At 35.3% G+C, this 26,377-nt stretch overlaps 1 protein-coding gene across 1 annotated transcript; it reads right to left on the reverse strand.

Moving 5' to 3' along the window:
• Positions 1-16,746: 16,746 nt before the first annotated feature.
• Positions 16,747-19,555, reverse strand: LOC149178103 (rust resistance kinase Lr10-like). Its single transcript, XM_089423538.1, has 3 exons — positions 18,622-19,555; positions 18,404-18,433; positions 16,747-18,286 (listed from the first exon to the last, which is right to left on the reverse strand). Exons 1-3 carry the CDS (start codon positions 19,430-19,432, stop codon positions 17,163-17,165), a joined length of 1,965 nt encoding a protein of 654 aa, XP_089279664.1. The 5' UTR covers positions 19,433-19,555; the 3' UTR covers positions 16,747-17,162.
• Positions 19,556-26,377: the final 6,822 nt, after the last annotated feature.

Consider the following 26,377-nt stretch of genomic DNA (forward strand, 5'->3'; position numbering starts at 1 on the left):
GGTTCGTCCTCATTCTTTTACAAGAAACCATGACGACCTCCCACGAGGTCCTTGAGTACTTCATAAATATGCTTCCAGACTGGCACATGGTGGCAGTCGACTCACAAGGTCTATCTAGAGGCTTGGCGATTTTATGGAATCCACAGTGTGCATATATGTGCACTTATAAATGCTTTACAGGTATTTTCCTATGAGGACATTTTCATGGTCTTGTAGATCGTATCCATTTTCTTACTTTATATGCCCCTTAGTGGGACCAAGATAATTTATGGGACCGATTGGATGCTTGTGATTTGTTAAAGATATGTCACTTATCATTGCCAGAGATTTCAATGCTACTTTGTATATGGAAGAATGTTGGGGCTCACAATGCAGAAAGGACCCTCTAGTAGACAAAATCCAACAATTTTTTGTGAAAATAGCTTGATGGATATTTTTCCCTCCCCTATGGCACCCACATGGCATAACAGTAGGGCTGGAGTACATCACATTGGAAAAATACTACACCATTTCTTGTTCGACGAAAATATTTTAGAACAACTGGGTTTCCTCCATACAAAGGTCCTCAATATTTATGTCTCAGATCATATTCCCATCATATTACAATGGAAATCAGAGGAGGTGAGATTGGGAATTCCTTTTAAATTCAAGAGGATATGGCTTGAGGATGATGAATTCATATCTTTATTTCAATCCACTTGGACCTCAATGCAATTGGCACCTCACACCTCCCCTATGCTTTCCATTCATGAAGAACTTAGGGTGCTTAAAACTAAGGTCCGAATGTGGGAGCGATCCAAGAAAAAATCCATGTGTTGGGATTTACATAATATTATGGTGGAAACAGTGAGACTCGATAAGATTATGGACAATAGGAGCCTTTCACCCTCTCTCATTAATAAAATTAAGGAACCGGGGGAAAAAAGGGAAGATTTTACATAATCATGAAGTCACTTGGAATTTGAAGAGTAGGGCACTATGGCTTAAAGAAGGGGCAAAAATACTAAATTTTTCCACATATTTGCTAATCAATAAAGGAACATCAACACCATCTGGCACATTCGTGGCACAAATGGTAACTTGGTGCACAATACTTTAGACATACAGAGGCTAGCTATCTTATTTTTTGAATCTTTCTATCGAGCAGGAGAGGGATCTCAAGTTGAAATCTAAATTTGGGGTTCAAATTCCTACCCTTCCATATTTGATCTAGCAAAAAATAAATTCTTATATAGGCCCATTAGTTTAGACGAGATTCACAGGGTCCTCAAATCCTTGGATAGATGTCTCGGGTCAGATGGATGGACTGTAGAATTCTTTCTACATTCTTTTGATCTATTGGGCATGGAATTATTACATATGGTAGAAGACCCTAAGATCCAGGGCTACATCCTTGGAGCCATCAACTCAACTTTCATTGCCCTCATTCCGAAGAAATCTAAGCTAGATATTTTTAAGGATTACAGTCCCATCTCTTTGTGTAATATCACATCTTCGAGGAACAATATGGTTTTCTCCATAACAGATTGATCCATGATGTTGTCGCGACAACACAAGAATGTCTCCACTCCATCCATACGAAGAGACTGGAAGAAATTGTTATGAATGTGGACCTGTAAAAAGCATATGACTTCGTAGATTGGGCCTTTCTATGCATCATTCTTTCAAGGATTGGAATGTAAGTGTACAACATAAAATGGATCATGGCTTGTGTGACCAACGTACAATATGTGGTCATAAATGGATATCCCTAAAAAAAAAAATTGGAGCTGGAAGGCATTTATGCCAAGGTTTCTCATTATCGCCCCTCTTATTTATACTTGTTATGGATGGTCTAAGCCACAAGATCAAAGTTGTGAGAACTGAGAATATTTTTAGAGGTTTAATTTTGGGTAGAGAGATTGAGGTTTCTCACAGTTTCTTTGTAGATGATATTCTGACATTTGGGATGTTATCTAGATCACAATGGATTGCACTCTATCCATTGTCAAAGAGACTCACTAAAATTGGATTGTGGTGCATTGAATACAACTCCAGCGATCGTCCAAGTATGAGCAGGGTTGTTCAGATGTTAGAAGGGAATGGATACGATGTGACCAATCCTCCCTTCCCCTCCAATTCCATGGCTGAACCAGAAAACCCTTTAGTATCTTCCCCTATAGATTCTTGTCCAATTGAACTTGGAACCTAGATTCTATTCTAGACTCGCTTACTCAAAACAGGGTAACTAGCGGTTTTGGAATCGATCCTCCATACCATACTCTATCAAATTTGCCTCAACTCCACCTTCTTGTCTTTTAAAGGCACCATCTATGATAAAATCAAAGGAACAATAATGGGATCCCCCCTGTCTCCTATAGTGGCTAACACCTTTATGGAACACTTTGAAACCAGAGCCCTCAATTCTTCGCATCTCAAACCCAAATGTTGGATGGTTTGTTGACGACACCTTTTTCATTTGGCAACACATATGCCATACCCTTGATGCCTTTCTGTCCCATCTGAATAGAATCTCCCCTTACATCCAGTTCACTATGGAAATCGAATCCAACAAATCCCTCTCTTTCTTAGATGTCCTTATCACTTGAGTTCTTAATGGCTCCCTCTTACTTCAATTCTATAGAAAACAGACTCACATTGACCATTACCTTCATGCCCTTTCTCATCACCACCCATCCCAAAAGTCTGGTATTCTGAAAACCCTTTTATCCATAGCTTTAGAAATATTTTCCCCCCAGTGTCTTTCAGCTAAAAAGTCCCATCGAGTCAAGGCTTTCAAATCCAATGGCTATTCCTCTACTCAGATATCTAAAGCTTTCCAATATGTTTCTCACTGTAAATCCAAAAATTCAGGCCACTCTCCCTCTTATGTCCAAGTCACCCTCCTTACATTAAAGGGACCACTAATCTTATTGCCGAAATTTTTGCTAAGAAGAACATAAAAACCATTTTTAAACTCCACAAAACCCTCAAGCAATTGTTTTTATCAAGCAAATACTTATCAAATCCCATTCTAGGATCAAGGGTTTATGAATTCCTTATTCTTGTGGTAAATATCACATTGGTCAAACGAGTCATCCTTTCAAGGTTCGCCTCAAGGAGCACATTGCCGACAACAACCATAACCATCTTTCAAAGTTTGCCATCACAAAACACTCATATAAGTCCAAGCATTTAATTGTTTTCAATCAATCTAAAATCATATCTTCTGCACCATTATCCAATTCTCATATTATTTGAGAAGCCCTCGAAATTGAGAAGAACCCTAATAAATTTAATAGGGAGGATGGTTACAGGCTCTGTCAATCCTGGAAACCTATCATCCAGCTTCTCACCCATTGACTCTTGAGTCGGCCATGATCTTTGTCCCCCCTTTTGAGTTCCCCTTTCTGAGCACCTCTTATTCCCTTTTTCCCTTTTTTCATCTTGTCCTTTCTTTTATCTATTTTTGGTCATCCTAAAGACTTCTCATTCCTTAATTTTATCAAACTAATAAATATAGTTATTCTTCATCATCAAAGTTTATAGTAATTCTTGACTCTGTTTAATCCTCTAATACAAAAATTTATTATTTATTAATATTTTCGCTTCAATTCTTAACCTCTTTATATTTTTCTAGTTTTATTGTTGAACATTCACTAAACAAATACAAAAGTATTGTTGATTTATGAATCCCCCTTCATCTTATTAGTCCCTAATTCAATAGTATTGTTGATTTATGAATCCCCCTTCATCTTATTAGTCCCTAATTCAATTAAAGGTTGGATCAAATTCATCTAATTTTTCATAGTTAATAACAAATATAGATAAATATACTTTTTCTATGTTTGTTATTAATAATTTGAATAAGTTTAAATTTTTGAAATAAATTTTAATTCTTTAATTAGCGTTTAAATATTTTTTAATTATAATAATCTTCAATTTTCAACTAATTCTTAATTTCTTCAACTAATTCCTGTTTCAAAAATAAATAAAATATATTTCGTTTTTTCTAGTAGGTCATTTCTTGATAAACTTGGTTAATAATTCTTTACTCTATTTAATCCCCTAATACACAAAATATTATTTATTATTATTTTCCCTTCAATTCTTAACCTCTACATATTTTTCTAGTTTTATGGTTGACTTCAAAAAAAAAAAAAAAAAAAATTCTTATGGATTTACCAATCCCCCTTCATCTTATTAGTCCCTAACTCAATTAAAGGTTGGATTAAATTCATCTAACTTTTCATATTTAATTTCAAGATACTAATAAAAAATATAGATTAATGTATTTGTTATTATTTTATCTGTGTTTGTTATAAGTAATTTGAATAAGTTTAATTTTTCTAGTAAAAATTTTAATTCTTTAATTAATGTTTGAATATTTAATCTTGAATTTTCAACTAATATTAAAATTTTAAACTAATCCCTGTTTCAAAAATAAATAAAATCTATTTTTTTTCTACTAGTTCATTTCTCGATCAACTTGGTTATAAATATTTTTAGAATTAATAAATCTTAATCATTAGTTTACTATTTTTCATGAAGTGGGTGGTTAAATATTATTTATTAATTTAAAATTTTTACTGTTATTCCAATACGTAATTAAAAAAAAAATCCTATTAAAGGGATCTCCAACACTCATTTACTCACAAGGCTCTCTTTGGTACCTGATGATGGATGGAGATCTCATCCGAAATGTTGGACGGATCACATACATTACACAGTGCTATTGTGGAAATCTCTAACAAAGCTGTCTTCTTTTATATCTGGGTGAGTTCTTAGTTAATTTGGGAAGAGTCGCTCCCATGACCTCCCTTTCCTTCTCATCTCCAGATCCCAATAATGAATAACATCTCTTGGGATGCTAAGGGCTTGAATGGAAAATCTAAATGTTGTATCCTAAAAAACCAAATTTCTGTTGATAAACCTAACATCATGTTACTCCAAACAAAGTGCTCCCACCAACTCCTCACTCAGATAACCAAAACCTTATGGAAGAACTGTGACGTTATCTCTCAATTTGCATTAGGTGCTTTTGGAGGTCTAGCTATACTATGGAAGCCATCTATAGTTATACTTAAGGACTCATTTTCCCTTCCCAAAATTATATCAACATATTTTCAACTTATAAGATCCTTGCAGTAAGGTATCATTTCAAATGTTTTTGGCCCCATTCTTGCTCAAGACAAAAGAATCTTTCTTTCTAACCTCTCTATGGTTTCTCATCTAATCCATCTTAATCGTTGGATTTTGGGTGGTGATTTCAACTTGATTAGAACCTAGAAAGAGAAGAAAGGAGGAAATCAAAGATTGGAAGGGGAGGCTTCAATATTTAACTCTTTCATAGACAACTAAAAATTGGTGTATACTCAAACATCCAATTGCATTCATACTTGGAATAATAAAAGTGGATGATCTCATCAGGTAGGCTCTAGGATGGACCACTTCCTCATCTTTGAACCCCTTTTTCTAGTTGGAATCTTCTTGGAGGATTCAATTCTACCAAACCATGGATCCAATAACTAGCCTATCATTGTCCAACTTTGATGGTCCTCTTCGCCGCAAAATACATGCTTCAAATTCAAAGCATTCTAGCTTCTACACCCCAAATTACTATCAAATATCAAGACCTGGTGGCAGGAATCAACCTTTATTTCTAGGTGAGTGATGTATTGCTTCTAACAAATATTAACAGTTTGGAACATTGGTGGCTTTCGTGATATTTTCTAAGAAAAGTTTAAGGTTGAAGAAGATATGAAAAGGGTTCAACAAACTATAATTAATGAAGGTAGGTTAGAAGAATTAAAAGTAATGGAAGAGATCATAAGAAGCCAACTTGAGGAAGTATTATCTCAATAAGAACTCCCTTACAAGCAAAAATGTAAAAGACAATGACCCAAAGAAGGAGATCAAAACACAAAATTCTTTGATAGATCCATGCTTAATTATCAACATCAAAATTGCATAATTCACCTTTGCACCCAAAAGAACTGGTATGTGGAAGATCATAAAGATATGGAGCAAATCCTCTCTCAGCATTTCAATTTATTTCTAACTCGGTCAATCTTGGATAGGTAAGGGGACATTCAAAATATCACCCAATACATCCCAAAAATAATCATAGAAAAGAAGAATGCCCTGCTCCTAAAAGAAACTATTTTTTAAGAAGTAGAAGTAGTTATAAATATTCTAAGAATCAAGGCTTTGAGCCCTAATAGTTTTATAATGGAATTATTTAAAACATGTCGGGAAATTTTGGGAACAAATGTCCAAAAAGTGGTGGAAGATTCAAGATTTTTAGCTTCACTCCTATCAGCCTTCAATGCTACATTCATCTCTCTTATGCCCAAATCAATCAAAGCTTCGTCTTCTTCTAAATTTTGTCCCATATCCCTATGCAAATTCATTTATAGAATCATCTCTAAGACCATTGCTAATATGCTCAAGCCTCTACTCCTTAATATAATCTCTCCCAAGCAAATATGATATGTAGCAGAGAAGAAAATTCTAGATAACATCATCCTGGTTCAAGAGAATATTCACTCTCTTCACTCTACCAAGCAACCAATAATGATACTAAAACTTGATAAGCCTTTGACAAGGTAAGTTGGAAATTCATCTACCATGTTTTAAAGGCCTAAGTATTTTATGAGAAATGGATATCCTCGGTGATGGATCTTATCTCAAAAGAATTCTTCTCCATCTTAGTCAATGCCTCTCCCTTGCATACTTCTGCCTCCTTAACAGGCATCAGACAAGGAGACCCTATCTCCCCATACATTTTCTCACTTGTTGAAGAAGTATTAAATCATTACATAAGGCATGCGCTGTCTCATCAATGCCTTTGAGGTCTCCCTCCTATTTCTCCCCATCATCGATTGGCTCATCAATAATTTGTGGATTATACACTCCTAATGGGTCATCCTTCCATTCAGGAATGGGAATTCAAATCCCTTTTAGATACCTTTGTAACAGCTTCAAGCATTGGGATTAATAAAGGAAAATCATAGATCTTCTTTTTTAATACCCATTTGGCCATTCAAATCCATATTTCTCATATTTTGGGCTTCAAAAGGAGCTCCCTTTTATCCAAATATCTAGAGGCCCCTCTTACTTCTAACCCTCTCCAACTGAACCATTAGAGCCTTGAACTTTATTGAATGTTTTTCCCTTATGAAATCGGTCTTGCAATCTCTGCCTACACACCTTCTCTCTACACTTGCAGCTCCAAAATTTATTCTCACCAAGCTTTGCAGCCTCTAGCACTCCTCATTGTGGAGGGGATTCTGTAGTTCTTCCATTGTTTCTTCAAGTTGTCAATGCATGTCATTTACATTTTCAAAAATATACTTATATGTGGACTATTGTCTCATTTCATCCTCAATTGTGTGCTCTTCATCACTAATATTTTCATCATTAATTTGTTACAACACAAGTCCATAGTAATTTTTTATTTCTCCAGTACTCTAGTACATGAAAATTTCATCAACATTTTTATTTTCTACAACATCCATGCTATCTTCAACATTCATAATAGTGGAAATAATAGAATGAGATTAGATTAACTCATCAAGTTTTGGAGGGAAGAAAGAAAAAAAACTAATTTTTCAGCTTGTATTTTCAACTCATCTCCCTATGATTTTACTCAAATTTCAAGTAGGAGCACTCTTTGGATGCAAAATTTAATTTTTCATGCAAGGAACACCTATGTTACATACTTTAGATGCACTGTATTATACAAAAAATGTGAAATACATGAAAAAACGTGATCATTAGGGGAATTTTGAGGTCTAAAATGGGTATCCTAATGAAATTATAAAATAATAGTGAAAATAATAAAATAAGATTATATTACATCATCAAATTTTAGAGGGAAAAAAGAAAAACTATATTTTCAACTCGTATTTTCAAATTATCTCCCAATGGGTTTACTCAAATTTCAAGTGGAAACACTCATTTGATGCATAATTTGATTCCTCATCTAATGAGTACCCATGTTGAATACTTTTGATGGACCTTGCTACATGAAAAATGAGAAATACATGAAAAATGTAATTGCAATCACATTTTTATTTTTATTTTATTTTATTTATTTTATTTTTTTAAGTTATGTATTTCTCATTTTTTGTGTAGTAGGGTCCATCGAAAGTATGAAACATGGGTACTCCTTGGATGAGGAATTAAATTTCGCATCGAACAAGTCCTCTCGTTTGGAATTTGAGTAAAACCTTAGGGAGATAAGTTGCAAATACAAGTTGAAAAAGTAGTTTTATTATTTTTACTTTTTTACTTTTTTAATCCAAAAGTGGAGAACCATTCTCCCATGGTTGACATCATCATCTTGAATCTTATTGGTTCTTATAAAGTTTATTTTGGTTTTAAATTTTTCTTATGAGACCCATTTTACGCATCCAATGCATTCTCCCACTCAAAATTTGAGTAAAATAATAGGGATATATATATATATATATAGATATATATTATTTTTTTAATTATTTTACGTTTTTACTTCAAAAATGTTGAATCATCCCCGTGGTTGATATCACCATATTGAATCCTATTGGTTCTTATAAAGTTGCTTTTTGTTGTACTTTTTTGTTTTGTGGCCCATTTTTTACCTCAAAATTTCTCTAATGCATGGTGTTGCAAGTCATGCTTCAAGGAACTTTAGTTCTACTTCAAATTTTGTTGCTTCTTCTTGGTTGTTGCTAACATCTACACAATCAAAATCAATTTTAAGTTTAAAAACATCTACTTAACCATGTTGGTTCTATTCTTTCTACTTTGCAATGAAAAATTTCTCTTCTTGCACTTACTTCTCTACCTCTGTCACTTCCACTTCTTTACTAACCTTTGTCACTTCAAAGAGGTTGTATTCCACTTGGTTTTCAAATCCCAGTGGGATTCTCTCACCAAATAACATCATATCTATGATATTATTCTATTTCATCATGTGAAACCACTCATCATTGGCTAAATCTTCTTCCTTCAAATCTAACATCAATAATCTCAGTAGCTAGATTCACCATACTATTGGATGCTCCAATGGCAAGTTCACTTTCATCAACAAGATTTATTATTGTATTCACTAAATGGTCATCCACTTGTGGTTAATCAAAGTGGAATTCATGAGCATATGTGAGCTCTTTGTCTACTTTGGGTAACACACCATCATCATTGTGATATAGGTGGCTCTAGAAATGCTCGAAAGTCAAAGGTGGCTCTAGAAAAGCTCAAAATCAAAGTCTTGAAAATGTAGCCAAATCAATACCAAGTTGTAGTGCTTGTCATTATGATTTTGGTGGCATAGACGACATTGAAATCCGAGTCTGTATGACCAACTCATGGCTCTTTAAAGTTTGACACAACATGCAAAAAGGAAGAGCCGAGAGTGTGCCACATGGCATCCCAGTTAACAGGTGGGACACACATGGCAGCCCATTAGGCATTGACACATGGCACTCCATAATTGGCTCCTTTCCCCTGTATAAAAAACAAAAAAATAATGGTAATATATTCCAAATAAAAAAAAATTATTATAAAATATATAAATATAAAACCATATAAAAACAAAAGTCATATATGACATATGGTTCAGTATATACCATATAACCAAACGAATCATATGACATTAGTTTCATTAGTAGTGAATCTTTGATTATTAAAAAAAGGGGTGGATAAAAACAAAATATGGTTGGACCATATTTGAGTTGAATGGTGATAAGTTATAATCACTTGGCACACTAATTAAAACCCATTGCCAAAATAACCAAAACGCAATTGCCAAAAGAAAATAGGGTGGGTTGTGGGTTGGAACTAAGGCCACCCCTAACTAATTTTCCCAATTGAGTCAACGTGCCACCTCTCAAGCATTGGGAAATTCACCCACAAGTAAATATATCAACCCACACTTTAACCATTCGATTTCATGAAGAAAGAGGTGAGTACACGAGACCCAATGGGAGGTGCGAAACCCTGGCGTGTAGGGACCATGACCAGGATGGAATTCTATTGGCACAAATTTTGAGATAGATTCTCATGAAATTTTTGCAAGAATATTCTTTGATGCTTGAGGAATCTTTAGATTCCCTTAGGGCCAATTCTTCACAAAGCTAGAACTATGCCAACTCTATACTCATTCTCCTCAATTTTTTACAAGGATTCTGATGGTGTTATCATATTTTTTATCTGAGAATTATAGTCAGTCAATTTACAAAGAGGAATCTTTATGAATCATGAAGAATCTAAAAGATTCCCTTGATGCCCAATTTTCATAGTGAAAAAACATGCCAACTTTATACTCAAACAAACCAGAATTTTGCCAGGAGTTTGATGGCATGAACAATTTTCAAATACGAGCATAATTTTTTTAGTCAAATTGCAGAGAGGAATATTTGTGGAATCATGAGGAATCTAAAAGATTCCCTAAGGGCTGAATTTTGACAGTTTCAAAAATAGATTGATTTTATACTCATCTTACTCAGTTTTTCTAAGGAATGTAGTGGTGAAGTTAGATTTTTCATCAGAGCAACATAATTTCATTCAGCCATTGAGAAGGAACCTCTGGGGAATATTTGAGATTCTTGAGGTCCAAATTTCGACGGTGTCAGAAAGGGGTCGATTTTACAGTCATTTGACACAATTTTGCACTAGGAACTCAATGGTGTAGTCTATTTCTTCAACAAAGCTGTGAAATTTTAGGCCATCCCTAAAAGTGGAGGTATATGATGTAGTAATTGCATGTCTTTATTTTGATTTGGTGAAATGATGATGTTATTTTTGAGATCCTTATTTACCATTCTATTGAAGGATAATTTTATGTGACATCATGAGAGAATTTATTATCTTGTCATGAAAAAGGGGGACCCATATGAGTGAGAGTTCCTATAGGAGAACGTCTCGTGGAGAGACATGGCCCTTTCGTTGAGAGATTTTATCTTTGTAATGAAAAAGAATGTACCACATACTCATCATCATCTTGCAGGATTTAATGAAGTGGCCTCCCCACTCTTGACACCAAACCCGAAGACGTAACCCACACTAGATGAACTTTGTTATCAATGTGTATGTGTCCTTTGATTTGACGGTCATCATTATGTTTGTTCTTCTTTAAAGTATGCCCATGTGGTTTTTCATACTCTTGCACATGCAATTCTGCTAACATCACAAACGTAAAAGATCTTGGTTAATTCCAATAGCTGAGAGGATCCAAATCAAGTTTGGTATCAGAGAGGTCTTCTCACTGATGCGAATTGCAAGTGTGAATGATTGAACATGAAACTAGAAAGAAAATGGAGGATGACAAAGATCTCTTTGAGACCTTCTATAGGATGATGAACATTGTAGATTTAATGTATGAAAATTATGAATAGAAAATGGAAAGAGAGGAATAGGAAAAAGAAAGAGCAAAGGATGATGCTCTATCTACCTCCTCGAGTGAACATCCTTCTTCATCACCATCTTCTAATCATTCAAATGAGTAGATCAATTAGAGCCTTCAAGCAAAGAATGTTGAATTGAGGACACTTCTACGAGAAGAAAAAGAGGGGAAGAAAAGATTGCAACTTTAGTTACGAGCCATGGAACAGGCCTTGGAAATATTGAAATGAAATGAAGGCTTAGTGAAGCCATCATCACTTGCTTCAAAATCAAGAACTGAGGTAAAAAATTTTGATCGTTCTTCAATTTCATTTTCACATGATGCTATTTTTGTTGGAAGCCTTAAGGTAGAAATTTTAGGAATCGACCTGAGACTCCTTTACCAAGATGGGATACACAGAAAGGGAGTGCTCGAAGGTAGCAGAAACTTCCAAGGCATTTTTGAAACCATAGAAGAAAGAGGATGATGGGAACACATCACAATCCTCCCATGATAGTACACATTATAGGGGAAGAGATAAGGCAAACTCTCATCGCTAGAATTGCACAAGAGGCAACGAAGAGAGGTATAAAATGTCTCAATATTCTAAAGTTCATTTTGATTACAAGCATTTATAATGATGAGCAGAAAGCATGATGTAAAAAACCATGTAATTTTTGTGGCTTTCATAGCCATGTGGTTTCCAAGTGTTGGAAGAGAATGGTAGTAAGAAAGAGGATGAGATGTGATGGGCCTACTCCACATCAAGGAAGGAAGAAGGTTAAGCATTTTTGGAAGAAGAAGAATTTTTGCAATCATTGCAATAGAGGTGGACATCAAAGAGCCACATGTTGGAGGCTCCATCTAGAGTAGCTTCTTAAGGACAAAGCGCTTGTGCAGGAACCAGTTGGTGAAGATGTTCAACAAGAGAACATGCCATAAGGAGATGGCCCATTCACTCTGATGAGTGAGAGATAGTTTTAATAGATATAGTAGCTTGTCATGGTTGAATTTTTTAAATCACGTGTTGCAATATAATTGTAAAATTGATGATGTGTTCTCCATTAATTATGAAAGCAGCATGATGATGTTTTGACATTTTTATTGATATCTGAGGTATTGGTTTCTATTATGATGTAAACTTAACCAAAGAGTGTGTGTTATAAACTCTTGGAAAGTATAAGGATTTCTTGGGTCATGATAGGTCTTGAATTTGAACATGTATTTTGCAAGATGTACTATAGGTTTGCATAGGATGAAGGTGTAGGTTCATGACTAATGGATCTGAAGGAAAAAGGTGAAGGAGAAGGAAGTGTGGTCTGTTAGGGAACCTATTGTGTAAATGAGGGAGTGAAGAATATTTCAGATAGTGTTCATGCTTTTCGAGGACCAAAAACTCCTCAGTGGGGAGGAATGATCTAGTGGCTCCATAAAAGCTTGAAAGTCAAAGTATTCAAAATGTATCCAAACCAATACCAATTTTTAGTGCTCATCATTACGATTGTGGTGTCACAGATGACACTCAAATCTAAATTCGTATGACCAACTTATCACTCTTTAAAATTTGACACGACATGTAAAAAAGAGGGGCCCACAATGTGCCACATGGTATCCTAGTTAGAAATTGGGACCAACATGGTAGCCCATCAGACATTGACACATGCCACTCCATCATTGGCTCTTTGCCCCTGCAGAAAAGGAAAAATAATAATAATGATAAATCCTTGGACAAATGTCTCAGGTCAGATGGATGGACTGTAGAATTCTTTCTACATTCTTTTGATCTATTGGGTATGGAATTATTACATATGGTAGAAGACCCTAAGATCTAGGGCTACATCCTTGGAGCCATCAACTCAACTTTCATTGCCCTCATTCCGAAGAAATCTAAGCTAGATATTTTTAAGGATTACAGTCCCATCTCTTCGTGTAATATCACATCTTCGAGGAACAATATGGTTTTATCCATAACAGATTGATCCATGATGTTGTCGCGACAACACAAGAATGTCTCCACTCCATTCATACGAAGAGACTGGAAGCGATTGTTATGAAAGTGGACCTGTAAAAAGCATAGGACTTCGTAGATTGGGCCTTTCTATGCATCATTCTTTCAAGGATTGGAATGTAAGTGTACAACATAGAATGGATCATGGCTTGTGTGACCAACGTACAATATGTGGTCATAAATGGATATCCCTAAAAAAAAAATTGGAGCTGGAAGGCATTTATGCCAAGGTTTTTCATTATCGCCCCTCTTATTTATACTTGTTATGGATGGTCTAAGCCACAAGATCAAAGTTGTGAGAACTGAGAATATTTTTAGAGGTTTAATTTTGGGTAGAGAGATTGAGGTTTCTCACAGTTTCTTTGTAGACGATATTCTGACATTTGGGATGTTATCTAGATCACAATGGATTGCACTCATCACATTTTATGCAGATTTGGTGTGGCTTCAGGCCTTGTGATAAATAAAGGAAAGTCCATTCTCCTATATGCAGGTGGGAATCATGAGGAGGTCGAATACAATGCCAATATTTTTGGTATAGCCACACAGCCCATAAGTGATGGATTGACAGACCTGGATTTCAAAATTAAACCAATCAATTATAGAAATAATGACTGGTTGTTGATAGTGGAAAAATTATGCAACAAAATCTTTGGATGGGTGCATCGTTGTCTCTCTTTCGGGGGCAAAGTCACTCTAGCACAATCGGTATAGCAACAACTTGCAATTTGTTGGGCACATCTATTTTGTCTCCTTGTTGCTATCATCAACAAAATATGTGGTATTATGGAAAATTTCATATGGGCAAGCTATGGGGAACATCACAAATATTATTTGACTAGGCATGAAAGGACCGTGATTCCTAACCAATATGGATGCTGGGGGATCTTGAACATAATTTTTATTGGGTGGGCACTTCTAATTAAGTCCTTATGGCATGTACTCTTTAGCGAGAGTCTATGGAGAGATATCATTCAGAAAAAATATTTGGGAGACTTGAAGGCAGATGAATGGATAAAAGATGGACTCTATGGAAAAAAACACGGGCTCACTCATATGGATCAGTTTTAACAAAATCAAATATTGGTTCTTTAAGTGCATATGTTGGTCATTTGGCTCAGGAAATAACGTCATCATTGGAAGAGATCGAATTATGGATGTTGACACGGATATGGATATAACTAAAGACATCATATTTAGATTGAATACCACATGCATCTTTTATTTGACATAGGCCATAAGAACATGGACTGGTAGATTTCCTATCTAGAAAAAAGTGGTTGATATTGGTTTGGCTGGCCCTCCAGCAGAAGCCTGAGAACGATATACCACTGCATTAAATAGATCACGCATATGCCAATCAGAAGGCAGAGATCACATTGGGTGGGATGGCCTAATTCACGAGGGTTTGATAATGGTAGCGAACACATATCTTTACATCTTATGCAACTCATTAAATCTACAACAAAAGCGTTGTTTTAGGAGATTTTGGAAGTTATAGGTACCTAGCAAGATTGTTATATATACTTGGCTGGCTTGGAAAGACAAATCGTTGACTTGGGAAAATTTGAAGAAGAGAGGCATGAATGGACCAGGACGATGCACCCTTTGAATGACTTCTACATAAACAAACCAACATTTTCTATTGGAATACTTGATAGCAATCTAGGTATGGGATCAGATCTCAAATCTCTTTTCTTTCCCTCTATTGAACCACATCTCAATGGAACTGTGCTTGCTTTGGTGGAGTAGGAGATGTACAAGGCAACAAGCAATTCCTTTTTTTGTCTTTTGGGAATTACAAAACACTAGAAATGCCATTATCTTTGATGGCATGACACTCAACATTGACAGAATTGGTATGAATATTATCAATTGGATGGAGTCACGAGAGGAAAAAGAAATACAGGCAAATGACTTGAGTTACAGAAACATCCCTCGACAGGTCACTTTCCCTGCATGATACTTTGATGGAGCTGCACAAGCTAGAGCATGTGGTTGCGATGCATGGTTGCATATGAACAACGAACAACAATACAAGTTATACTAGTCAGGTAGCAATGACACCAACACGTGTGCTGAAATCATAGCTTTATGGGGACTATTGTGGTTTGGAAAAGTATTAGATGTGTAGATCATTCATATTTTCAGTGTCTCTTATCAATTATATGAATGGATCTTTCTCCATTTCGCATCCTCATCTAATGGGTTGCCTCAATCATATTGAACATCTAAAACAACCATTTCAGAACATTTCTTTTCAACATATCCACAAAGAAAACAACACCATGGCAGACACTACGTGAAAGAAAGGACTCATCGTTTTTGCTGGCCTGATATATTTTTGTCTTCTGGAACACAACACCACACCATCATTTCTGAAGACACCATAGTTCTCTCATAGAGCTAAACTGGAGTCTTTCCATTTGGATGGACTATTATTTTCTGTGTATATCTGTGGAACTCTTTACATTCTTTTTGGTTTTTGTTCTATATGGCACATATCCTATATCGGCTCAACTTATCTATGGTTTGGTTTCTGTTTTTATGTGTAGTCTAGATTTGAACGCTGAGCAAAATATGCAATATTTAGAAAGTATGGCTGTTTCTGCGTGCCCATAGAGTTTTCTTGAAATACATGATGTATAAGGAAAAATGGTGGCATTAGTACTTGCATTTTTAATACAGACCAGCCTTTTTTTGCTTCTGAAAAAAAGCGGATTACAATATAACTTATCAGGTATAAAAATCTAATTCCACCTAATTTTTTTTATAACAAATCACATTTCTGGAAAGCGGATTGCGATCTAACGCCTATCGGCTAAATGTGCACGAGAAAACATTAAAAAAAGGCATTAGCTGCTTATTATGAAAACCAATACGTTGGATTTCAATGTTCTGAGAAGGTATTCAAGTTCAATTTTCGTGTCCATGTTTGTCTTTCACAGAGATGATGCCAAGACATTTATGATTAAATTTGGAAAACCATTACTAGTTAATGGTGTTTATCCTATATTTACATTAAAAATGATTTGCAATGCTTTGTGGTTTGGTATCTGAGGCACTCACCAGATCACAATTTATCAATAATGTCGTGATATCAAACAAAAATCTGACAACATGGAGTAGGAGACCTAATTTGATTGAGCGTTGAGTTTTTCGTACTTATGTCAAGGGTTTTCAAGTCCTTGTGCACTCCCTCTGTAGTCAAGTCGCCAATTTGATGCCATTTGATTGCCCCAAAGTATGGCATGGGGGATCGATTCCAAAACCGCAAGTTACCCTGTTTTGAGTCAGGGAGTCTAGAATAGAATCTAGATTCCAAGTTCAGTTGAACAAGAATTAGAATAGAATCTAGATTATGAAAACCAATACGTTTGATTTCAATGTACTGAGAAGGTATTCAAATTCAATGCCCGTGTCCATGTTTGTCTTTCACAGAGATGATGCCAAGACATTTATGACTAAATTTGGAAAACCATTACTAGTTAATGGTGTTTATCCTATATTTACATTAAAAATGACTTGTAATGCTTTGTGGTTTGGTATCCGAGGCACCTCACCAGATCACAATTTATCAATAACGGCGTGATATCAAACAGAATCTGACAACATCGAGTAGGAGTACCTAATTTGATTGACCATTGACTTTTTGGTAGACTTACGTCAAGGGTTTTCAAGTCCTTGTGCACTCCCTCTGTAGTTAAGTCACCAATTTGATGCCATTTGATTGCGCCAAAGTATGGTATGGAGGATCGATTCCAAAACCGCTAGCTACCCTGTTTTGAGTAAGCGAGTCTAGAATAGAATCTAGGTTCCAAGTTCAATTGCACAAGAATCTACAGGGGAAGATACTAAAGGGTTTTCTGGTTCAGCCATGGAATTGGAGGGGAAGGGAGGATTGGTCACATCGTCTCCATTCCTTTCTAACATCTGAACAACCCTGCTCATACAAGGACGATCGCTGGAGTTGTATTGAATGCACCACAATCCAATTTTAGTGAGTCTCCTTGCCTTCTCCTCCTCTTCTGCTTCCATTTCTCCTCCTCCTGCTTCTCTCAATCTCATCCCTAACTCGCCCTTCTCAAGCAGGTTGAAAGCCCATTCAGGAAAGTAAAACTGACTGGAGCGGCTCACCTTCCAGTGTATATTCTTTCTTCCCCCAACAATCTCTAGCAAAAGCATACCGAAACTATAGACATCTGATTTATCAGTGACAGGCCCCATATCTCTATCACACACCTCTGGCGCCACATATCCCGGCGTTCCTCTCCCGGCCGTCATTGATATATGGTCTTCTCCCTTTCCATAAGGTTTTGCCAAACCAAAATCTGAAACTTTTGGTGTGAAGTCTGCGTCCAGCAATATATTGTGAGGTTTGATGTCGAAATGTATGATGCGCTTGTCACAATCCTGGTGTAAATATGCAATTCCACGAGCTGCACCCAAAGCGATTGAATACAATTGTTCCCAACTTAGGAGTTGCCCCTTCTCTTTTCTGGCGAATATAAACTTCTCCAGAGATCCATTAGCCATGTACTCATATACAAGTGCGCTTGTAGTACTTTCGAAACAATACCCCACCAGACGAACCAAATTGAAGTGATGGACCCGTCCAATGGTAGCCACTTCGTTCATGAATTGAATCTCACTGTGCCTATGCCGGTCGAGAAGCTTAACAGCCACGGGAGCACCGTTCCGGAGCTTTCCTTTATACACCACACCATAACCTCCTTCTCCCAACTTTTCTGCAAATTTGTTTGTGATCTTCTTGAGGTGAGAGTGAGAGTATCGTGTTGGCATTTCGTGAGCATATTCCATCAGGAATTTCTCCACCACTGAATTAGAGCTACCAGAAAGTCTTTTCCTCTTTGCATAACACGTGAAGAACAGTACAACTGTTGCTGTTAGCGCAACTCCCCCAAAGGAGCAACCTGCAGTTGAATGAAGAGATTGATATCAATGAGATGTTTATCTAACTACAATAAAAATATTAACAGTAACCAGATATAATTGACAGTGATATAGGAATAGGAAGAAATTATATATACCAATTACAATGGCGTTCTTCCTTTCCCGACCTGTAAAGCCACCATGACAAGTAGTTATTAGTATCGGAAAAGATCCTGAGATTTCATAGAATGTATAGCCGACGGCACACACATATCCAGGTTCAAGCTTAATGGTAGAATATATCTGAATATATTGAGAAAAAAAATTCAGGTGCTGAATTTTTAATTAGATCTGTAGACTGTGATCGGAAACCTACCATTTGCGCGGCATTTGTCGAGCTGCGAGGATCCATCGGGACAATAGCATAAAAACTTTGCAGGTTGGGAAATGTCATAACCACAAATCCCCTTACTCCTCAAACACGCGCCGCACATTTGATCTCTGTTCCTGTCAAGATCCCATGTTATCTCAAAACCCATATCATTGAACTGTTCTTGCCCCGGTAAAGAGTCACCATCAATGGAGAGGTTCAGACTAATTGGTATTTGAAGATGCTCTTCACAGAGGCCTGTTTCCATCGCCCCTGCTAGCAAGCTGTAATACCAAACATCGCCACAGAATCTTCCCTGAAGCAACGCTGATGTGGTACTAGTATTGTCTACCCCACTTTGATCGCAGTAACCCCAAAGCGAGAGATTTGTGGATGTATTTTGGCGGATATGAAAATATGAACCGGACCACAGTGAGTTATAATTTGCTGAAAGATCGCATTTGCCACCCCAATAATTAGCGTGGACAATTGTCATGGAGTTATTACTCCTATTGGCCAAATTATAGGGCTGCAATATGTGATATTCGTCTCCATTGATATTAATCACAGGATTGCCGCCGTGGTCACCACCTGGTACACACCCAAGCTGGAACCGAGGGTCACCACAGCCGCTGCTATTTTTACCGAAAGGATAGCTGAATTGAAAGGACCCACATGTATTATTCGCGATACAGTTCTCGTACTGACTGCCGAGACACGATGTTGAGCAGAGGAGGAAGAGAGGGCACGCAACATGAAGGCAGAGATAAACAACCAGATTCATTGAATTTGGTTGATGAAGAATTCGTACACTCATTCTAATGCTCTACTCTGCTACTCTGCTGGAGATAAAAAAATTATCAGTGGCGACTTCAGCTTAAGAGGGTTTGGAAAATAGATTGGGCCCTGGGGAGAGGAGATGGACTGCCACAGAGCAGGGAGAGAAACCTGCTCCAGATAGATTGTGTCACAGATAAAAATAATCCTCCTTACCTGTCGAGGGAAACAAACTCCAGACCGTCTGCAACTTAAAAACGGAGATGGAATGTGAGATAGTGGGCGTGAGCGAAACAAACATGAAATTGCAGGACGCAGATGGAATGGGAGATAGCGTGAACGAGACAACGTGCAATGGCAACACGGAAAGTTAGCACGTGGGGAAAGTTAATTTGTGAGTTAGACTCTTTTTATAATTTTTGAAATTCTACAAATAAGAATGAATAATTTTTGAAATTCTACAAATAAGAATGATAAAGAATTTAGATTTGAGGAATATTTTGCAATTTTATGGTCAAGTCAACTTTACTGTTTTTTTTAACTGTTATTCATTGCATTTTGAAATATTTCTGAAAACTCTCGTTGAAATAAATTCAAATAAGTACAAAATGTTTAACATGTTTTTATAATTTTGAAATTCTATAAATAAGAATAATAAAGAATTTAGACTTAGGAATATTTTGCAATTTTATGAGTAGCGGTAAGTCAACGATTTTGAAATATTTCTGAAAACCATAATTGAAATAAATTGAAATAAGTACTAAAGGATTAACATGTTTTTATAATTTTGAAATTCCAGAAATAAGAATGATCAAGAATTTAGATTCATGAATATTTTGCAATTTTAGGAATAGCGGTCAGTCAACTTTACTGTTGTTCATTCATCTATCATCATAGATAAATGACTTACGTAATAAAATTGAATCCCAAAAAATAATTTAATATAATACAATGTGATAAATGACTTACGTAATAAAATTGAATCCCAAAAAATAATTTAATATAATACAATGTAGAATGACTTACGTAATACAATTGAATCCCAAAAACCAATTTAATATAATACAATGTAGAAACACCCCTCAATACTTTAATCAAGTCAATTCAATTGTTTAACACTACCAAGTTTTTGATGGTACGAAAAGCTTTTGAATTTGTGATCATGTTTGCGTTCTTTGAAAAGACGAACAAAATTGAAGATGCCTTCTCACATCCGTCCATTGAATAAGGCGTGGATCCGTGACACTTTGCTTCATGGGAAGACTCCGTCAATTACACCTGTTGTGGCATTATCCGTTGAACATTGTAAAGTGATTCTAGTTTAACCGACTTTCCCCTAATCTCGAGTACATATTTCTATAAGTCTACACTGATGATTTTTTATTTTTATTTATTTTTTAGTAAGTGACTTTTATCTTCTATTAACATTTAAATTTATTATTTAATAAAAAAATCATATTAATTAATTAAGATGTATTTTACAAATAAATCATATTAATATGTTTTAAATAAAAATTAAATATATTATTTTAAAAATATATATCTATTAAATTCTATAAATTTTATATAAACTAATTTATTTATATTTTATAAGGAAATTCATATTAATGTGTTTTAAATAACTTTGTTTATGAGTGGTTGAGAGAGTTTCACAATTTTTTATATTGTTAGAGATTTCCCGAATAGCACTGTGTAATGTATGTGATCTGTCCAATTTTTTAGATGGGATCTCCATCCATCATGAGGGACCAAAGAGAACTTTGTGAGTAAACCAATGCTCATCAAGGACCAAGGAGAACTTTGTGAGTAAACTAGTGCAATGCTCATCAAGGACCAAGGAGAACTTTGTGAGTAAACTAGTGCTAGAACCATTTAATAGGAAATTTTTTGAATTACATATTAATTGGAATAATGGTCAAAAGTTCAAATTAATAAATAATATTTGACCAACTATGAAAAAATATATAATATTTGAAAATCTTTATAACCAAGTTGATCAAGAAATGAACTAGTAAAAAAAGAAATTAGTTTTTTATTTATTTTTGAAATAAGTAGTTTACACATTTAAAATTAGTTGAAAATTAAAGATTAAATATTCAACATTAATTAGAAAATAAACTTTTTACTTGAAAATTTAAACTTATTCAAATTATTAATAACAAACATAGATAAAATAATAACAAATACATTAATGTAGATTTGTTTTTAGTATCTTGAAATTAAATATGACAAATTAGATGAATTTGATCCAAACTTTAATTGAATTAGGGACTAATAAGATGAGATGAAGGGGATTGGTAAATCCACAAGATTTTTTTTATTTTTTTTATAAGTCAACAATAAAACTAGAAAAATATATAAAGGTTAAGAATTGAAGTGAAAATAATAATAAATTATTGTATTAGGGGATTAAACAGAGTAAAGAATTATTAACCAAAGTTTATTTAGAAATAGCCTAGTAGAAAAAAGGAAATAGTTTTTATTTATTTTTTAAAAAGGAATTAGTTGAAGAAATTAATAATTAGTTGAAAATTGGAGAGTATTAATAATTAAAATATATTTAAACATTAATTAAAGGATTAAAATTTACTTGAAAATTTAAACTTATTCAAATTATTAATAACAAACATAGAACAAGTATATTTATCTATATTTGTTATTAACTATGATAAATTAGATGAATTTGATCCAACCTTTAATTGAATTAGGGATTAATAAGATGAAGGGGATTGGTAAATCAACAAGGATTTTCTATCTTTTTAATAAATGGTCAACAATAAAACTAGAGAAATATAAATACGTTAAGAATTGAAACCAAAATATTAATAAATAATAAATTTTTGTGTTAAAGGATTAAAGATAGTAAAGAAATACTATAAACTTTGATGAGGAAGAATAAGTATATTTTTTAGTTAGATAAAGTTAAGGAATGAGAATTCTTTAAGATGACCAAAAATAGATAAAAGAAAGGACATGATCAAAAAAGGAAAAAGGGAATAAGAGGTGTTCGGAAAGGGGAACTTGGAAGGGGGGATGAAGATCATGGTTTACTCAAGAGTCAATGGGTGAGGTGGTGGATGACAGGTTTCCAGAATTGGTTGAGCCTGTAATCATCCTCCTTATTAAAGTTATCAGGATTCTTCTCAATTTCGAGGGCTTCTCGAATAATACGAGAGTTGTAAAATGGTGCAGAAGCTATGATTTTGGATTGATTGAAACAAATTAAGTGCTTAGACTTATATGAGAGTTTTGTGATGGTAGACTTTGAAAGACGGTTATAATTGGTGTCATCTATGTGCTCCTTGAGGCAGACGTTGAAAGGATAACCTATTTGACCAATGTAAGATTTACCGCAAGAGTAAGGAATTTTATAAACCCCTAACCCTAGCATGGGAAGTGATAACTCTTTGGCCGATTGGAAAAACTTCTTGAGGGTTTTGTGGGGTTTAAAAATGGTTTTTATGGTTTTCTTAGCCAAAATGTTGGCAATAAGATCAATGGTCCTTTTAATGTAAGGGAGGATGGCTTGGCACAAGAGGGAGAGGGTCTGAATTTTTGGGTTTAGGGTGAGAAACAGACTGGAGAGTTTTAGAAATCCGAGCCAAGGAATAGCCATTGGCTTTGAAAGCCTTGACTAGATGAAATTTTTTTGCCGAAAGAAAATAGGGAGCATATATTTTTAAAGCTTTGGAGAAGAGGGTTTGAGAATACTAGACTTTTGGGATGGGTGGTGATGAGAAAGCGCATGAATATAATGATAAGTATGAGTCCATCAAAACATCATGCAACCTCAGTAGTCGACTGTCTGAACCGCGACTCTATCTCCAACCTCAACCTGTCGAACCTCGACTCCGCCTTCTCCACCCCAAGCTCTGCATCCTCTCCTCTCGATTCAGATATGAATTTTATTACATCCTCCTCCATTTCAATTACTCCCATAAATCCTTCGATCAACATGACAATCCACCCTCTCACCTCATCAAATGGCGCTTACCCTAATTATGTTTCCATTCCATTCGATTATGATTTGTAATTTTTTATTGTGTCTTCCTCCAATTCAAGTTCTCCCATATTTCCTTCGATCATCGTGGAAACCAACCCCAACTCCCCATCCCTATCTCTTACCTCGTCCCCTTTACCTAATCCCTCTCCCTCATATTCCGCTCCAGCATCACCCGATCCAATTGACTCTTGGCATTCTGAACACCTCGGCCTTTTAACTAATATATCCAACTTCCCCCATGATCCCTCTTCGATTCTTGCTAACTTAAACTCTAATTTGAATCACATTAATTCATCCCACTCTATTGGGTTCAATTTCCTCAATGATCCCTTTATCAATCACGTAGTTCAAACTCTAATTCTAATTTCAATCATGTTAACACAAATCAATCTAATATCCCTAATAATCTCTGTATCAATCATTCAAATTTATTTTTAATTTGAATCATGCTAACTCAAATCATTTCAATTCTCAGTCGGTTAATAAACTCTAGAGTAAGAACAATAATTTATTCAATCTGATTTATAATAAAAAAACTCCTCTTAATGTAGATCTCTCTAGTTCAATTAACTTTCTTAATAATAATATTAATAATTCTTTATCAGTGACCAATTCCTCTTCTGTTCCCCTAACCTCTTCTTCCCCCAATTCTAGACCTCCTTATGTGGTGAACCTCTCCCCGATTTTCATCGATCTCTATACCCTCCATCTCTTGGAAAAAGGCTTCAACTTCGCTCTTGATCCTTGCAAGATTCTTGTTGAAGAGATCCTTTGCTCCATAGATATTATTGCCCAAAAGCTACCTCCTCACATTGCGGAAGAAATTTGATAGGAATGTGGAAGAATTTTGCATCCGTTAAACTGTTTAGCCCTAACTTATCTAAAGATGAGTTCCAGGATATCAAGTGCCTCAATGATAACCCTCATGTCCTTGTCCTCAAGGCATACAAAGGTAATGTTATGGTTAGCATGAATACTGTTGATTATGATTCTAAGATGACAATACTCTTATCTTCTTCTTCTCATAAAATCCTACCCAAGAACCTCCTGAATGACATTTCTCAACTAGTCACCAAGGCCATAAAGTCCTCCTCTATGCCTGTAGCCATTCAATGCAAGATCATTCCCTAGCCCCCCCAAACTCCTAAAATTTATGGTCAACCGAAAATACATAAGAAAGATATTCCCCTCCATACCATTATTAATGCCATTGGAGCTCCCACCCATGTGTTGAGTTGTTATCTAGCCACCAAACTGCAACAATTTGTGGGCTCCACTTCCTCTTACATCAAGGATTCTATTGACTTCATTGAGAAGTTTAGAACCATCCTGATTGATGAGAATGACTTGTTGGTTAGTTTTGACGTTGTTTCCCTTTTCACCAATATCCCTGTCCTCGAAGCTCTTCACTTGATCTCCCAATTAGTTGACCAAGAAACCATAAACCCGATCCAAATTTGCCTCAACTCCACCTTCTTGTCTTTTAAAGGCACCATCTATGAGCAAACTAAAGGAACAATAATGGGATCCCCCCTGTCTCCTATAGTGGCTAACACCTTTATGGAACACTTTGAAACCAGAGCCCTCAATTCTTAGCATCTCAAACCCAAATGTTGGATGGTTTGTTGACGACACCTTTTTCATTTGGAAACACATATGCCATACCCTTGACGCCTTTTAGTCCCATCTGAATAGAATCTCTCCTTATATCCAGTTCACTATGGAAATCGAATCCAACAAATCCCTCTCTTTCTTAGATGTCCTTATCACTTGAGTTCCTAATGGCTCCCTCTTACTTCAATTCTATAGAAAAAAGACTCATATTGACCATTACCTTCATGCCCTTTCTCATCACCACCCATCCCAAAAGTCTGGTATTCTAAAAACCCTTTTATCCATAGCTTTCGAAATATTTTCTCCCCAGTGCCTTTCAGCTGAAAAGTCCCATCGAGTCAAGGCTTTCAAATCCAATGGCTATTCCTCTACTCAGATATCTAAAGCTCTCCAATATGTTTCTCACCGTAAACCCAAAAATTCAGACCACTCTCCCTCTTATGACCAAGTCACCCTCCTTACATTAAAGGGACCACTAATCTTATTGCTGAAATTTTTGCTAAGAAAAGCAAAAAAACCATTTTTAAACTCCACAAAACCCTCAAGCAATTGTTTTGATCAAGCAAATACTTATCAAATCCCATTCTAGGATCAAGGGTTTATAAATTCCTTATTCTTGTGGTAAATATCACATTGGTCAAACGAGTCATCCTTTCAAGGCTTGCCTCAAGGAGCACATTGCCGACAAAAACCATAACCATCTTTCAAAGTTTGCCATCACAAAACACTCATATAAGTCCAAGAACTTAATTGTTTTCAATCAATCTAAAATCATATCTTCTGCACCATTATCCAACTCTCGTATTATTTGAGAAGCCCTCAAAATTGAGAAGAACCCTAATAAATTTAATAGGGAGGATAATATAGGCTCTGTCAATCCTAGAAACCTATCATCTAGCATCTCACCCATTGACTCTTTATTTGGCCATGATCTTCGTCCCCCCTTTTGAGTTCCCCTTTCCGAGCACCTCTTATTCCCTTTTTCCCTTTTTTCATCTTGTCCTTTCTTTTATCTATTTTTGGTCATCCTAAAGACTTCTCATTCCTTAATTTTATCAAACTAATAAATATAGTTATTCTTCATCATCAAAGTTTATAGTAATTCTTGACTCCGTTTAATCCTCTAATACAAAAATTTATTATTTATTAATATTTTCGCTTCAATTCTTAACCTCTTTATATTTTTCTAGTTTTATTGTTGAACATTCACTAAAAAAATAGAAAAGTATTGTTGATTTACCAATCCCCCTTCATCTTATTAGTCCCTAATTCAATTAAAGGTTGGATCAAATTCATCTAATTTTTCATAGTTAATAACAAATATAGATAAATATACTTGTTCTATGTTTGTTATTAATAATTTGAATA

Source organism: Pinus tabuliformis, chromosome 4_1 (assembly GCF_031772625.1).
Source record: "Pinus tabuliformis cultivar Carrire ecotype Pingquan chromosome 4_1, CPIR1, whole genome shotgun sequence".
In the NCBI taxonomy this organism is placed as follows: Eukaryota; Viridiplantae; Streptophyta; class Pinopsida; order Pinales; family Pinaceae; genus Pinus; species Pinus tabuliformis.

Bases quoted from the DNA above. Each gene is read 5' to 3' on its own strand.
- LOC149178103 (XM_089423538.1), bottom strand. From the start codon at position 19,432: ATGAGTGTACGAATTCTTCATCAACCAAATTCAATGAATCTGGTTGTT. The intron at 18,434-18,621 runs GTAGGTTTCCGA...GTGGCTTTACAG, and splicing joins CGACAAATGCCGCGCAAATG to GTCGGGAAAGGAAGAACGCC. The intron at 18,287-18,403 runs GTATATATAATT...ATTCAACTGCAG, and splicing joins GAAGAACGCCATTGTAATTG to GTTGCTCCTTTGGGGGAGTT.